A 17591-nucleotide genomic window follows, 5' to 3' on the forward strand; every position below is an offset into this window, starting at 1 on the left:
ACTAATTATCAGTGAATCCCGGTTGTCTCAGATGAATGTTTGTAAAACTATCCGGTGTAAAATGTTTACTGCAGTGGCGGGTGTTGGTGATGATCCTCAGTTCTCCATCAAAGGGGCTCTTCACAAAATTATGGATACCTCTTGATATCATCGTTTTTATGAGATTTAAATAAGGAGACCGAGCTGTTTTGCAGTGGCGGCTGGTGGGTTTTAAAATAGAGGCACACAAAATTTTAGCGGTCAGATTTTTTAACTACTTTAAAATGGCTTTTTTTTTTCTTCACTCACCTAGACCTAGCCTATGACTTGAAGCAAAAAATCCATCCTATCCGTGTTAAAAGAGCACGTTCGGTCATTTAGTGAAGCTCATTGCTGTTGCCTATATCCAACTTAGGGGTCTTCCTTTATTTTTAATTTGTAGTTGTTGTTTGAATGGTAGTTTAGTAAATTTGTTTGCAATCCAATATTCAATATCTACTCTTCATAGTTACATACATCAGCGGTAGCAGTTCAAACTAATGTCACACAATATACGTCTCGTCGATGATTGGTTGATATACGAAGGGAATCTAGCCTCCTCTGCCATGGTACTTTTCTCAACACTCCTAACCGCTGAACGTGAAATACTTGATGGTGATTGGCTAATTTATTTTTACCAACGGAGGCACAAGTCTTCGGCTATGTATTTGCCTGCCTAAATATCTGAATTGCCTTTACACAGACTTTAAAGGGTTATGAAACCCCCTGTTTAAGCAGCAGTCAATTCTCACCACAGTTTTGGAAAATGTTACAAAAGTGAGCATGGTGAGCCGTGGAGTGGAGGAGGAAGAGGCGAGACTGACAACACAATGGCTTTTGATTCAGACCGTTTTACTTTGCTCCCATTAAAAGCATCATACTACAAATTACCATTATACGCTACAAATATACACATGGTTTTGTAAGCTCACCGTAAATTACACAAATACGTACATTACATATCCAATGACAGCTATAATTTAATGCACAAATAAATGCACAGCCATTTGCATCTGTTCTCTGCATTAAAAATATATGTTGCAAACACGCTGTTGCATCTTTGATAACTTTTGAGACTTATTTTGTGGCGTTTTTATAAGCCGTTTGATTGGTTAAAGGCCCGTAAAGACCGGTTACACTAACCGTGTGGATGAATCACGTTTGTGTCGAAGACTCAGGATCTATTGAAGAGAACTTATGCGTTGCAGAAACTCTTACAAAGCAAAAACAAACATTCATTTTTGATCCATTAATAATGCATCTCTGTTTCTGTATGAGATCTCACTGTTTGAAGCGCCTGTCATAGGAAATCAACTTGTGCTGTCATGAATAATTAAGTGTTTTCTCATAGGATAAGGACACAGAGTCAATAGAATAATTATTAGACACAGATGAGTCATCGATGTATCAAAGTTTAAGAAAACGTCACATCCTGTGACGTTGAAACAAAGATGAATTTAAACCCAGAAGTTGAAAATAGCGCAAAAAGGTTGAAAATGACCTAGCTTTGTCCTACAATCATGATGTTATATCTATATGATGCTATATATATATATATATTATATGATGTTCAACACACTAAAATCTCAGAAAATTTGGTGTAGGTTGCATGACCTTTTAAATAGCATTACAAAAAAAGAATGTCAGGAAAATATTAGTTCTGCTGTTGTTCATCATATATAGTAGTAGTGACAATCTACAATGGGAACATTTTTATGTCACTGTAAAAAGTCATTAGTGTCCCAATGTGTAGTGAACCAGGGTCCTTACAAGTGGCCAAATTCATGTACCGGTACACAATATACTTATTCACTACCTCGGAGCTGATTGAGACGGTGCGTGAACAGATAAAGAAAATGTTGTGACAATTGATCATGTCATTCTCGTTTATGACAAGTCATGTGTACTTTTTTTTTACAAAATATTAAGATGGTCTTTGGAGCTTTATGATCTGATCCAACTTTTCACAGTACTTGTTATGCTAATAATATAATTTGTGATTAAAAAGGTTAATTAAATTTGAAAAATGCTAAATAGAAAAATTTGTAAGCATCATTTCAGACTTTTGGACCCTACTGTATGTTATTTATTTCATTCAGCTACTCTATACCATATAAATCAGCTCAGAATGACTGTAAACTTTATATTTCTGTTTATGTACAGGTCACCGAAGGAGAGTCCAGAGACTAAAGAGTACAATGAAGGGTTTAATACACCTGCACATGAAAAACAGACATTACTCGCTAAACCCCTCGTCAGTCCAGGCAAGTGCTCAAACCTGACCACTAAAATTAAGCTACATTTGTAGACAGTTAACATTACAGCATGTTTTTTTAATTTTTTTTATAGAAATATGAATGAACAGATTTAATTAAGGCTTTTATTCACATTTAAACATTAACCAGCGGACATAAACTGAAGCTCAACCGAACCTCATTGGTTCTTGCGAAGCTCAAACATGCTCCATTACACACAAGAATGAACCTCATTGGTTCTCGCACGTCAAGCAAGCATGCTTGAGCTTCTGTTTATCACAACTGATGTGCGAGTTAATGAATGTGAATAAAAGCCTAAATTCAATACGTTCATCATGTAAAGCAATCGAGTCTCTTCATAATTTTTTTACTAAACCACTCAATTCATATGGGTTAGTTTTACGATCTCTTTATGAACTTTTCTAAGCGTCAAAGTGGTAGTTGCGTAGCTGTAAATGAAGGGACAGAAATCTCATAAATTATATTTTATTCCGAAGATGAACGAAAGTCTTACAGGTTTGGAATGACATGAGGGTGAGGGTTATTTTGGGAGATCTACACTTTACTCAAGTACAACTGACTAGGAAGAAAAATTACAGTTTTTTCTTATATCTTACCCACATTATGGTAAACGGAAGCTCAAACGTGCGCATTTGATGTGCAAGAACCAATGAAGTTTTTATGCATCAAGCAAACGCGTTTCAGCAAGAGTTATAACTTTCAGGGAAATTTCTGGCTATCAAATTTCTTTGCCATCAAATCTGAGGAAGCATATTGAGGATTGAAGTTGATTTTTCCCCCAAAAAATATTTTTACGTTTTGATACAGCCGTTAGCTGTCTATTTAGTATATTGGCTGTATCCCTGTAAGGGCTGGATCTTTTGTGTTCCACTGTGCTGCAATTTAAAGCTAGGGTAGGTAATGTTGGAGAGCTAGCCAGATTTGAAAGTGGCACCTCTTCTAAGCTCCGCCCCCTCCTGTCAGTGAACGCGCATCCGCATTTGGAGTCAGCTGCATGTACCTACGACCTGTAACGCAACTGGCTTACACCGACAGAGAAGCTACTGTTAGCATTGGGATTTTTTTGAGAGGGGGCGGGATTTTTGTTGGGAAAGTCAGGGGAGAGTCACACTTCGATTAGACTGGATAAACACATGCAGCATCTTAATTGTTTAGAAAATGAAACGAAATAAATTAATAAATCAAGCCTTTATTACAAAACACTAGGCTATATCATACAGCATTCTGAAAAATGCGCACCCCTAGTTCCTCCGTCTATGGCCCATGACGCGATGAGCATTTACTATAGCTACTTTAAAAAACGCGGGTCAGGAAGCGGGTCGGGTACAATATTTTCTTTCTTTTTTTTTGCGGTCCGAGTTGCGGGCGGGTTAGTTGAAAACGTTGGTCGGGTGCGGGTTGTTTATACATTGACCCGCGCATCACTGCTGTGCACGCAGTGGTGCTCGGGCACGAGACATGAAGGCATCTGATTGGTTCTTTACATTCGCACCGAATGGCAGTGATTGGTCAGAGTTTTTACTGTCCTACAGCTGCTACAGAGGTCAGATTTTTTTCATTCCTTTTTCTGAACACATAATGTATTGACTACTATCAGAATGGAAGGACCATTTCACCCAGTATATAAAAAAATGTTTCTGAACAGGATTACCTACCCTAGCTTTAATTGTTGTTTCATGCACTAGATAGATGTTTTTGACCTGTGCCATTGCGTTTTGTTTGCTTTTAGGCAATTTATTTTTATGCAAATTTTCAATATGATGAAACAAGAATTTCAAAGCATTTTTTTGATTGGTTACTTCTACTTTTTTTATTGCTAAAGTACAATTTAAAGTAGCACTTTTTTACTTTTAATTGAGTAAAAGTTTCACTGAGTATTTGTACTTTCACTTAATTTTTGAGTACTTTTCACATCCCTGTCCTTAGGTTTCCATGGCAAAGGCATTATAAAACGAAAGACAGGGAGATTCCAATCACTCAAAAGCATTCACAAGCGGAATCGATTTGGAGAGACAAAGCTGCATTTAGCTGTGATGCGGGAAAACATACAAGACGTCAAAGACTTACTCACAGTTGATGATTCCGTAAATGTAACGGATTATGCAGGTACGACTTGTTGGAGAATTTCATAAAATTGTTAATTTCTCTTTATAAAACGGATAGTTTGGTTGTACTCCGCTCCGCGTCGTGCCTAACAACGCCCCTTAGCTGTTCTAAATTCACTGTAAAACACGGCTTATTGCTTTAATCAACTTTATTTTAAAGTAAGAGAGAGTGCTGCCTAGGGGTGGGCGATATGACCAAATTTTCAATAAAAGTAATTTTATTTCACGATAATGGTATATATCAAGATATAATTATTTTTGCTTTGAATAAGGTTTTTATGATATTCATTTTTTTGATACCATTGAAATGTCATAATTCTGAGGGAAAAAAATCTCAAGCTTACTGACAAGTAAACAGTGATAAAGAAATTACAAAGAAACTAAGTACAAGCATATAGGAGAACAAACTACAATAGAACAAAGACACAAACTAAATAGACCTACCTGAAAAACTTAAAGCACTAGAAATAAGAAATAAATTGTATAAAGTAATCAAATGTATAAAAAGCACTGCATTGTCTTCACTGTGTAAATTAAATATACATATATTCTTATTAAAGTTACAAAACGGATTCAATCAAGAGCAATGAGAGATTTTTTTTCTTTTTGTTGTTTGATTAACAATAGTAATGGCAGCAGGTTCATTTGGATGCTGTCTCTTTAACCCTCTGGGGACCAAGGTGTTTTTGGGGTCATTGAGATGTTCTGACATGCCCTGACATTTGTGCTTTTTTCAGTTGCTTATAAACATATAAATGGCAAAGGTGTAATTACACTCTATCACAAACAGGGCTACCATAATATCTGAGCAACATGCATGTACATGTTTGTATTTTTGAGAGAATAATGTTTATGCATGGTTATTCAAAAAACAAAACTTAAAGTGTCTGAAATTACGCCACAAAACACATAGTACATATGTTTTAACAATACTTTTGAGTAATGGATGTTCTCGCCTAGAGTTTTTCCTTCAAAATGATCTGAAAATCATCCTGACTAATCATTCACATAAAACAATACATTCATTTACATTTTGTAAAACACTTTTTGTTTGGGAAGGCAATATGCGCAAGGGCGTTGACGATCCAACACCATCATGTATAGTGAGCCATTCTACAGAATTGGTTCAAAGTTAGATTTGGAAACTTTTTTTTTTCTTTTTTTTCAAAAAAGTTTTATACATGCAAATTGTATAATATCCCAGGTACACATTTCTAGTAATTGTGCAGTTAATTATCATACTGTATTTTCAGAAAGTTTTGGAATACATCCTCTGCCCAAATGTGTCACTAATAAAAAACAATTATAAATAATTTAATGAGAAGGCTTATATTGACCTATAAAGATCTACCTTGTAAATATATTTTTTGCTATTTTATTAAAAAGTGTTCGCATGTAAATCAACAACAATCACAATTTTAACAATATTTCAAGTGTAATCTTTCTTTTTTTTAAAGTATCATACATATTTCAAAAGTTAAGGATTCATTAGTTTGATATAGCCTAACGTTACATTGGAACAAACACTATAACATCTTAGTTGATGAGTTTAGTTTTGACAAAACATACTATATATTTAACATATGAGCAAAAACTGGCTAACAAAAGCTTATTTGATGTCTATTTTACAGTAAAAACGTAATAGTCTATCCAAAACTAGTCACAACAGCGCGCATATATGCCGTTCATTCATCACACACAGAAACGCGATTCATATTTAAACAGTCTTTTTGCGGTTTACAGACACTATTCCATATCGCGATTAGAACAAAGCATAGCCTATAAGAATAAAAAACGTACTACTAATCTGGATCCATTGCTCCTCGAAGTGAAACCAGCACTTCTGAGGTAAATTTACCAGAATTATTCCTCACCGCCTCGCAAGATGACACAGTACATTCATCTGATTAAACTTGATGTGTTTTATCGAGCTGATGTGGCCGGTTTGCCTATTTGCATGTATTGCCTCAGATAATTTGCGTTTGAATAGCGCGCGCTCTCCGTGGGCGTGGCCACATTAAAAGATAACGAGTTATAATGAGCTGAAATGAGAACTCATAATTTAAAAGTACACACTTAAATGATTATAAAGATATATTGCTCATGCCTGGGTGAATAGTATTCGCTGAGTTTTGTATATGTTTACAGACGTGCATTAGAAAAAAAGTTCACGGAGACGGAGAGGCAGAAAGCACACCCTGTTTATTTTCTTTATTTTACAAAAGCACAATGTTTTATTTCGATTGTAAGTGGACACATAAAAAAGTAGACATTTAACAGCTTATGTTTTCATATTTCTTAAGTCTGTATGACCAAAAATTAAGGAGTATTTTAAATCTATTTTGCTGCTATGTAAAAAAAAACGAGCAAAACGCGCCAGCGCGTTTTTGGTCCCCAGGGGGTTAAGACCGACTTCAATGATCCAATATACGCATGCATTTTCTTTCTCAACTGTTTACGTTCACTTAAGACATGAATGACTGTTTACTTCTAGCCACTGGTGTGCCTCAGGGCTCAGTGCTTGGACCACTTCTCTTCTCAATCTACATGACATCACTAGGATCTGTGATTCAGAAACATGGCTTTTCCTACCACTGCTACGCTGATGACACACAACTCTACCTCTCATTCCAGCTGGATGATCCGACGGTAGCCGCGCTGTTGGAGTTGTAATTGATGACCAATTGAATTTCACAGACCACATCGCTAGCACTGCCCGGTCATGCAGATTTGCCTTGTACAACATCAGAAGGATCAGGCCCTTCCTATCAGAGCATGCTACACAACTCCTTGTTCAGGCGCTTGTTCTATCCAGACTGGACTATTGTAATGCTCTCCTGGCTGGTCTCCCAGCTTGCACTGTCAAACCTCTGCAACTGATCTAGAATGCCGCAGCTAGAGTGGTCTTCAACGAGCCGAAGAGAGCACACGTCACTCCTCTCCTCACGAAATTGCACTGGTTGCCGGTTGCCGCTCGCATCAAATTCAAGTCACTGACGTTTGCCTACAGAACAACCACTGGCACTGCTCCCCTGTACCTGAACTCATTACTTCAGACTTATGTGCCATCCAGAAACTTGCGCTCTGCAAGTGAGCGGCGTCTGGTGGTGCCATCTCAAAGAGGCACGAAATCTCTCTCTCGGACCTTTACCATGACTGTTCCCTGCTGGTGGAATGATCTGCCTAACTCAGCCAGAGCTGCTGAGTCTGTAGCCATCTTTAAGAAACTGCTGAAGACGTATCTTTTTCGGCAGCACTTGAGCACTTGATCCAGTACTACTAACACTTTCTTATCTATTCTAAAAAATAAAAATTCGTTGGATTGTACTGTGAAGGGTCATAGCACTTACATACTGTTGTCCTACTGCTAGTTTAATTGCTTCTATTGTTTCTCATTTGTAAGTCGCTTTGGATAAAAGCTTCTGATAAATGAATAAATGTAAATGTACTTCCAAAGACATGGTCACTTTGACGCATAAGTATGTGTATTTAACCGATCAAGACCAATTAGTCGGCAAAAAGCACTCAGACAGCAATGAAAAACAGTCTCTGAAAGCACGCGCATATAAGCAGCAGTACTCATGCAAACGATAAGCTTTCGTAACTCCGTAGCACAGTAAAGTCACATGAGCGTGACCGCAATAGATCTCCACCGGTTGACAAATTTCTACCGGTTAATCTTGTCTACTGGTATATCGCCCACCCCTTGTGCAGCCATTTGTAAGTTGAATGTGCGAGGCTTCCAGTGTCGCACACACGCACTTCACTATAAAACACGCAGCTAGCGCATATATTTCTATAATTAAATCGCCGCATTTGCGATTTATATATCGCACTAAGCAATATTGTGATTTTGATTCAACATTGGTATATCGTGCAGCCCTAGTCTAAACTGTGTGTGTGTGTGTGTGTGTGTGTGTGTGTGTTTGTGTTTGTGTGTGTGTGTGTGATTCACTAAAATGCAAATTTAGCTGCAGCCAAGTTGGGTCTCGACCCACGGTTTAATAGCCCTTGTTCTAATTAATTTCCTATAGCTGCTTACGAATCTGAATTTTGCACAATCACAAAAAAAATAACTTACTTCTGCATTGCAAAATAAGGTGGAAAGGATTTCCATTTTTTTCTTTAAATCCTCCCACAAGCTTTTTTTGACACCCTGGTTGTACACAAATGGTCGAAGTTAGCACATATTTCCACCTGATGGCATTGTGGACCAACATTTCTCACCTTAATGATCTATTTATTGTTAGGTTGGACTCCACTCCATGAGGCAGTGTACAGAAACAACTATGACTTGACAGAAATTTTACTTGAAGCTGGAGCCCTAGTCAACTGCAGAGGAGATAATGGAATTACACCTTTACATGATGCCATACACTGTCAGTATTACAAGGTGTGTAAATTGCATTCAATGGTTAACTATTATTATTAAACATATGCCTATAAAATACAGACTGTGATAGTTATTATATTGAATACATATGCTTACAGATAGTAGATCTACTTCTGAAGAATGGTGCTAATCTATTCTCAAAGTGTGACAGAGGGAAGACTCCTATGGACATGACCACAGACAGATCTTTGGACATACTGTTGGAGAAATACCTGCAAAAGCCTCAAATAAACCCTTTTACAGGTGTATACTCTCTACATACACATCCGATTTTTCCTACAATACAAAAAATTCTCATTTTTTATTTATTTATTTATTTTATTTTTGCTTTATTTTGGAATAGCTGAAAATCCTCCCAGAACCACTAATTCGCCATTTAATCCAAATATGAGCAAAATAATCAATCAGAACTCCGTCACAGTAAGTCAAATGTGATACATCATTAAATAAAATATCCGCTGTCACTGATCATTACATGATCTGATTACTGATCAGTTACTTTTGTTTCATTTAATTTTGAGGACACACGAGCTCCTCTTCAGGAATCAACTGTCGAAGGAACTGCTGATACAAGTGAGCATGAAAGCAGCCTGCAGTCTTGTGAAGCTGAACCCGAACCCATTCCTGGTCCAAGCAGAGAACAACCAAACTGTGATCCATCCAAGATGTTTCTGGCCCCTTTCAAAGGTTCTCCCCTATATTAGTCAAGGGTTGTGGGAACTAGATATGTCTCATGCAATATTTAATAGCAGTAAATGTGCACCCTTCAAGAGTCTCATCTAGTCACTGTTAGGGATGTTAACCGATGACCGTTTGACCGATGGTTGACCGTATCAACGTTAACTGATCAAAGTTGTCGGTAGCCGGTAAAAAAAAAAAAAAGTGATCTCTAAATTATAATTCACATTATAGATAGCGGATTAAACGCTACTACAGTTAGCCATCTCATTCCAAGATCTTTTTGTGTGAAGTGAACAAATCCCTCACACTCAATTTTTCATAACTCGCCTGTTTGTACTTAATAAACCAATAAAAACATGTGGCGCGAGGTCACAGCGTTTGGGGCAGTGTGTGTGTGAGCGGGAGGCAGAGCGGCAGAGAGATGCGACAGAGTTGCGAAATTGCAGGCGCGGCTCGAAATGGCTGTTATTTCAAATAGCATATTTTAAACTAATCGTTTCAACCGGCTAATGAGGCTCGGTGGTCGGTCAAGAAATTATTTAGTTTTCGCCATCCCTATTCACTGTGATGATCTCAACATTTACCCGACGGTGAAATACACAAACGTTCAAATTCAATTGATGTGTTATTTTTCTAAGTTAGTTTAAGTTAGCCATCTTAAATTAGGACAAAGATTGCCTTTTAAGATATATCAGATATTTGATTTAATCTGATATGAATCTGATTTCCTTTTGATATGTTTAGGTAGTGTGGAATTATTAGTGCTGGTGCTGCAGAGCTGAATGTACCAATGAGCTGACAGATGAGATTTTAGAGGGTGTCAAATGGAAAAGTTATCCTCGTGGAGTAAGGCAATGACTATTTTGACAAATTAGATTTTCATGTGAACTACAATAACAACTCGTATACAAAAAATAAAGTATTTTTATGTACCAAATGAGTGACAAAATCCACCTCAGTTGACAGTGTTAAAACTGCGCATTAGCAAGCAACACCATTTTCAAATTGAGCCATGTTTTACCAAAGCTCTGCTGTCAACTGCTTTATTTACTAAAATGAGTCCCTTACGTCCTTGGACCACATATATAAGACAAAATAAGCTTTAGAGAAAATGTAAGTTTAAATGTTACCTTGAGGAAACACATAATCAAAAACAGTTACTCCTTTTTTGGCATTTTCTGCTATTTATTTGATTGTACAGACTGAAGTAGAAACATAAACAATAATGAAGAAGGAGATAAAGGAACAGGAAAAGGAAAGGAGCACAATACTTAACTCGAACTCGTTTCACCCCAAGGTGCTACTGCACAATATGTTGGCGCACTGCGTGACCTGTGATGGGTGCACAAAAGTTTAGCCTGAGTTGAGGCTTGGTTGTCTAACACTCTTGTCATTTAGGGATACATGTATATTATAGTCAGAGTTGGGAGGGTTACTTTAAAAATTTATTCCGTTACAGTTACACATTACGTCATAAAAAATAATTCAGTAATGTAATGGAAACATAATCAGCTGTCAATTAGAGATACGTGGATCATTTAATGTCAACCGAATTTGCTGTTAATATAAATCATCCGCTCGAACCTATGATTTTCTCTAATTTAGATATTCGCATCCGATCGTCACATTACAATTATTCTAATTCTCAGTGATAAGCATGATCGATGATATGGTAGCCTGAAGTAGGCGGCTTTTAAACTAACTAAACTAACTGGATTTAGACATTATGAGCTTATTGTCAAATACATACAGCGCTTCACAGCCGTCTCATACAGTATCACATACCCATCACTTAATTGAATGGAAATAAGCCACAACACAACAAAATAAAGCCACAACACAATGAAATAAAGCCACAACACAACGAAATAAAGCCACAACACAACAGAAACAAGCCACAACACAAAAGAAACAAGCCACAACACAAAGGAAACTAGCCACAACACAACAGAAACAAGCCACAACACAACGGAAACAAGCCACAACACAACAAAATAAAGCCACAACACTACAAAATAAAGCCACAACACAACGGAAATGCTCCCGACCACTAGAGGGCTCTCGGAGCATGGTAAAGTTTGTTTTCCTTGTCACTGTTCTATAGAGTCACAGTCTTACAAAGATATCAATAGCACGATTAGTTTTAACAGTATGTAACCATTGTATATTGACATAAAATATTACTTAAAAATCATCTACATGCATTATAGCTGCGTATTTATACTCGAGAATATTTTGATCCGCTACCACGGTGTCAATTCCACCAAGTGGTTAAAACGTATAATTTAATATAATATTAATATGTATAAATTTAATATTCAACAATATTATTGACCTGCCTGCATTTACACCATTATTTGAGAACTGAACTGAGCTGGACAATGACATCACTGTTTTCTCCAGAGCAGCTAAAGTAAAGCTAACAGAACTAGATGTTTCAATCCCTTTAGTAGGAAACTCTTGACAGTAGCAGTCGGTGTGGAGTGGTGAAAAGGAGGGTAAGGTATGTCATTGGGGTCATCAGGTGGGCACCCTGATTCATCAACGTTTCGTTGATTAAGGCCCACAACGTCTCCAGAAGGCTCAATGGTGTATCCAGCATCCCAGGTACACCCCCCTCTATGCCATACCCTCCTTATCCCTGATGGGCTCTGCATGGCAGGGGCGTCCTTCTCCCTGAGTCGGGCCTAAGCCTGACCGCATACCCTCTGTCTCTACCTTGTTGCCCAGCTGGGGTCCTTACGTTTGATCCAGAGCCAATTACTGCTTTTTTCGGCAGCACTTGACAAGGACTTGATGGCCTGTTGGAGAGAGCGACCCTTCACTCCCAATTTCCTCAGCAAACTAATGGTAGATGTGGCAACAAATCCCCTGCATCCGACCTCTACTGGGAAGATGCTAGTCTTCCAGCCGTTCTGGGATGCTTCAGCTGCCAGGTCGGAATATTTGTTCTTTTTACTCTCATAAGCCTCTTCAACCCCATCTTCCCATGGTACTGTTAACCCCACAACATATGCTAGCTTTGTTGTTGGAGACCACAGGACCATGTCTGGCCGGAGTGTTGTAGCCACTATTTCTGGGGGAAACACAAGCTTCTTATCAAGGTCCAATTCCAATTTCCAATCCCGCGCTGACTGCAGGATGCTTGCATTCTTAGGTGTTGTACTAGGCTCTAGATGTTGGCCAGCTGGTACAAAATTTGTGAAGTTGACCTGTCCTGCCGATGTTTGTCGGAGATTGTTTGTGGTGGTTCGCTTCTGTTCCAGTATTGATGCCATCTCTCTGAGTACTTGGTTATGCCTCCAAGTATATCGCCCTTGAGTGAGACTTGGAGTACACCCTGATAGAATGTGCATTAGGGTACTTGACAGGTACTTGACACAGGGAACAGGCGGGATCTTCTCCATACCACTCTTTCAGGTTTTTGGGGAGGGTAGCATGTCGTATGTGACTCTGATGACAAAACTCAGCCGCGCTCCCTCCATCTGCCAGATGTCACACCAGCTAAGCTGTTTCTTCTCTAGACCCTCCCAGTTGGTCCATCTCCCTTGCTTGGCCATTGAGACGGCTTTGGCATGTCGCTCTCCCTCCTGCTGTCTCCTGAGTTCTTCTACCACTAGCTGTCTCTTCTGCACTGATGTTGATTTATGCCACTGAGGAGTTTTTGGGATGAGTCTGAATTAGGGTTGTGCCGATAGACGATAGTATCGTGTATCGACGATAGTCAGTGATATTGCCGATGGCAGATGCCTTTGACGATATCAATACGATAATGGGCTCGTTTTTATTAATGTATTAAATTATTCTTATTATTATAATAAAAATAGTATTGTTATTAAATTAATATTAGGAACTACAATTAATTTGCCTTGCCTAAATTTAACGACATCACCTCATAGCCTAACACTTGCGACATCACCATCACGCGCGTATGATGACTCCAAGATTTATTTATTTTTAAAAACAGACACAAAAAACTACATTCACATTAAAATTGAATTGCAAGGTGATTCATTCACAAATTGTCACAAGTGCTTGTTTTAACGGACGCATCATTCTTATACAGATCCAAGATGAAAACGGCATTGTTGTTCGTCAGTAGGCCTATTGTTTCCATAGCACATTATGGTTACACATTTGTAGTTAACAAAACATTTAATGACATTAATTAACACTAAAAACAATACAATTACAAAATATTAATAATAATAATAATATCACTAAAATAGCCGGCGGCCTAATAACATGTCTTTAGATCACGAACACAGCACAACTCTTTAAACACTTGTTTAACAATAAATATTCTTCTAATTTTTTCACTATCATTAATGTAGGTCCACAAAAGAAATATTAAGGCAGTAAATTAAGATAGTTGCTATACCGTTATATCCATCGTCGTCTCTGAGAGGAGAATGTGGCGTTGACAGATGCCTGCGAATGAGCGCGTTTACAAGCACATACTTAACCTGATTATGCTGAATAAACTGACAATCCATGTGGTCAGTTGTGTGGCCAATGTGGCCAAACGCATTAACTGTTTTCCTTTATCGGAGTCAAGTCAGAAGTTTTAGTATAAACCGATCGACTCTGTTTGCCCTTAACTCGGATTTCTCCCGGCATTTAAAACACATTAACCCGCGTTCGTTGCGCTTATTGAAGAGTGCATATGAAGTGCATCCAGACAGACAGAGCACTGGTAGGAGGACATAATCCCAAACTCCGATCTTTCCTGATCCAAGAAATTATTAAAACGTGTTCTTCAGCTGTGTGCTTATCAGCCGTTCCAACTTTTCAACCTTGGTGATGGGGATCTCATACACAGTTAAAGACCCACTCCGATGAAAATCATGTTTTTCTAGGTGTTAACATGTTCTTGTGGCATTTTTCTGATGTTAGAGAACATATCTTGAGAAAAATAAGCTCAAAGTTGTATTTCTGAGTATTTCTACATTCAAATGACTGTGAATCAGTAGCAGACGCTAAAATGCCGTCTAAAATAGACTGGAAATGTGACGTAGTAACTCCACTGGGCGGGGCTAGTTAGTTTAAAAAAGTTAACTCTCTGTTAACTTAACTTCATCTGTGTTAAAGCGATGTAGATTGTAATGTAATGTAATGCGTTTTACAGGGGCTTTTTTGAAGTTGTGTTTTGTGTTTAATTTTACTCAGCAGCAGGGTCAGATACACACACACAAGCCATTGCATGTCATTGTGAACAGAGCTCCGATAGTGGCGCTGAAATTGGAACACATACTGTAACAATAAGTCACTTTCACCGTCGAGTTTCGCCTGTCGCAGTCGTTTGTCCCCTCGTGTGTCAAGCCCATCACTCGTGAGAGAGTCAGTCAGTTTTTCAGATAGAGCGGTGACATTAGCATCATAATAATCCCAAAATTCCGAGCAGTCCACTGATACTAAATATGTCCTGATTGATCACTGTGGGAGGGATGAAATATCGAGGCGAAGTCGAGCTGTTTTTTACCGCGACGTCTCGGAGTGAAATAATGATCGGTGATCAGAGCTCTCAGCAACGGGGAGAGGGAGGGTCGTCCCCGTGCCAACGGCTCCGCCCACAACGCAGAGGCGAATTGCTAATGAGCTACTGCCGCTCTGCTGAAGCGAAGTCCCAGAAAACAGCACAGGTTTTGAGATTTTGGCTAAAAATTGGCATAATCATAATTTAAAGACCACTGGGAATGTTTAAAAATAGCTCAAAATATGATCGGAGTGGGACTTTAAAGGCCACAAAAGTCTTGGGAGTATTCCAAACTGAAAACACCATAACTTGAGTTTTCCAGGCAACAAGGTCTTGTTGATGCGCTCCATGTACATGCTGGTATCATTTTTTAGTTGTTCAAACTGCTCGGTGTCTTTGAGCTTTGCATCATACCATCTCCCCAAGCTCTTTACTGGCATTTCTGAGACAGTTGGGACAGGTGATCCGCCGACATTAAATCTTTGTTCTGTGACTTGACCTTTCACGATGGAGATGCTTCTGCAATTATTGGGCTTTAACTTCTTCCTCGCCCATGTTATATTTTGATGAAGTTTCTCCAGTAATCTCTTGGTGCAGGGGACAGTTGTTGTGAGTGTTGTTAGATCGTCCATATAGGCTCGAATAGGGGGTAACCTCTGATTACAATGTAGTCGCTCTCCTCCCACGACCCATTTCGAGGCTCTAATAATGATCTCCATTGCCATTGTGAAGGCCAATGGGGAGATGGTGCACCCCGCCATGATACCTACCTCCAGCGGTTGCCAACTTGTGGTCCTGGAAGGGTCCTGGAAGATCCTGGAAGTAGTGTTTCACTAAATTTGTGATTGTAGTCGGCACCTGGAAGAAATCAAAGGCAGCCCACAGAACTGAATGAGGGACTGACCCATAGGCATTAGCCAGATCAAGGAACAAACGTGGAGATCTTTTCCTTCTTTATTTGCAGTCTGGATTTGATGCCATATGATGCTGTTATGTTCAAGGCATCCCGAAAAGCCTGCGATGCCAGCCTTTTGGATTGATGTGTCAATGAAGTGGTTTTGTTTTAAATACTGTGTCAGTCTTTGTGCCAACACGCTGAAACAGATCTTGCCTTCAATGTTCAGCAGGTTTATCTGGCGGAACTGTTCAATGGTGGTTGAGTTCTTTTCTTTTGAGGGGATGAACACCCCTCCCGCTCTTCGCCAGGCTTTCGGGATGATTTGCTTGTCCCACACCACTTTCATATTTTTCCACAGGATTTTCAAAATATCTGGAGCGTTCTTGTAAACACTATACGGTACGCCGTTAGAGCCTGGTGCAGATGCCGATCTTGCCTTTTTCACTGCCTGCTTCACTTCGCTCAGCTTGGGAGGGCTGATATCAAACTGATGTTGTGGTGGTGATATTGGAGGGACGTCAGTGGGGACAACGATCGGTTCATCTTTTTTCTCATCAGTATAGATGGTTCTCAAATGCTCTTCAACCTGGTATTTTGACGTTTTCAGGGATCCACTCTTCTCCTTTGTGAATATGCATTTCACAAATTTAAAAGGGTCTTTATAGAAGACCCTATAAAGGTTCTTTCTTTCTTGTTCCGGCGCATCCGTAGGCTTTCTGTTCTGCAGAGTTTTGAGAGCCTGTGCTTTAGGTCCTCTTGAAGGAAGCTGATGCCTTCCCTTTCTTCTACTGTCATCTTTCTCCACAACTTTCTTAACCGTCGCCTCTCTTTCAAGTTGTTGGATTTCTTGCAGCCGACGGTACTTGGGGGGAGGAAGCATGTCTTTCTTTCTGACTTGCTCCTTCTCCTCTCTGTAGCTGTAGATAAGGTCGCCCATCTTCTCCAGCTTCTTCTCGGCTGATCCTATTATGTTATTTAGGATAAGGCTTAAATCTGCGTTGATGGTTTCCCACTCCTTGCTGTTAGACTTCGGCCATTTCACCAACGGCTTACGTCCTTGCATGTTTTCTTTTTTGCGGTGGGCTGGTTGTTGTCTTGGACTGGTGGTTCTGCCTGAAGCTTCCTCCTCATTCCCTCGGGGGCTGATTCTCTGCGGACTGTGGGTTTCTTCCTGCTGCTGATTCTCATTCAGAATCCAGTCAATGCGGGGCCCTGGGTTGGTGGTTCTCAGGCATTTCTTCCGTCCTTGATGTACCTTAAGACCATGGGTTGATGTTACTTTCGCCCATCCACACACGCAAGTCTGAAGAACATGTCCAGCTGCTTTTCAAGAGTCTTGCTACTTCCTTTATTCGATGTCATGTCCATTCCAAGGGTCATTACCGAGAGGTCAGTCTGCGAGTCTTCTTGCGCCCCTGCTCTCGCAGACTCTTGGGGTATTCTTCTTTTTGAATTTTTCGTAGCCAGATAAGATGGCTCTTGTGCCCTAATAGGGTGATGTGGCCTGCTGCTATGGGTAGCTAGCCCATAACAGCCCGTTGGGGTCTATTTACTCCTGTCAGCTGTCTCTCCATGCTGTCACACGGTCTTTCCCTTGTCGTCAGCTGCACTTTCACAACAGTCACTGTTTTTTTTCCAGAAAAGATCAGTAAAGCTAATAGAACTAGATGTTTCAATCCCTTTAATAGGAAACTCTTGACAGTAGCAGTCGGTGTGGAGTGGTGAAAAGGAGGGTAAGGTATGT

General features: G+C 39.4%; 1 protein-coding gene across 2 annotated transcripts in view; it reads left to right on the forward strand.

Annotated features, from left to right (window-relative positions):
- The window catches only part of ankrd31 (ankyrin repeat domain 31), a 33547-nt gene that overhangs the window by 2306 nt on the left and 13650 nt on the right, over positions 1-17591 (forward strand). The window contains exons 7-12 of one of the 2 annotated variants that reach the window (XM_079606966.1): positions 2182-2282; positions 4221-4400; positions 8650-8792; positions 8891-9035; positions 9136-9212; positions 9314-9479. In XM_079606966.1, coding sequence (XP_079463092.1) covers positions 2182-2282; positions 4221-4400; positions 8650-8792; positions 8891-9035; positions 9136-9212; positions 9314-9479 — 812 coding nt within the window. The remainder of the gene's footprint in view (positions 1-2181; positions 2283-4220; positions 4401-8649; positions 8793-8890; positions 9036-9135; positions 9213-9313; positions 9480-17591) is intronic. The other variant, XM_079606967.1, reaches the window with a different exon arrangement.

This window comes from Phoxinus phoxinus, assembly GCF_949152265.1.
Source record: "Phoxinus phoxinus genome assembly, chromosome: 3".
Taxonomy (NCBI): Eukaryota; Metazoa; Chordata; class Actinopteri; order Cypriniformes; family Leuciscidae; genus Phoxinus; species Phoxinus phoxinus.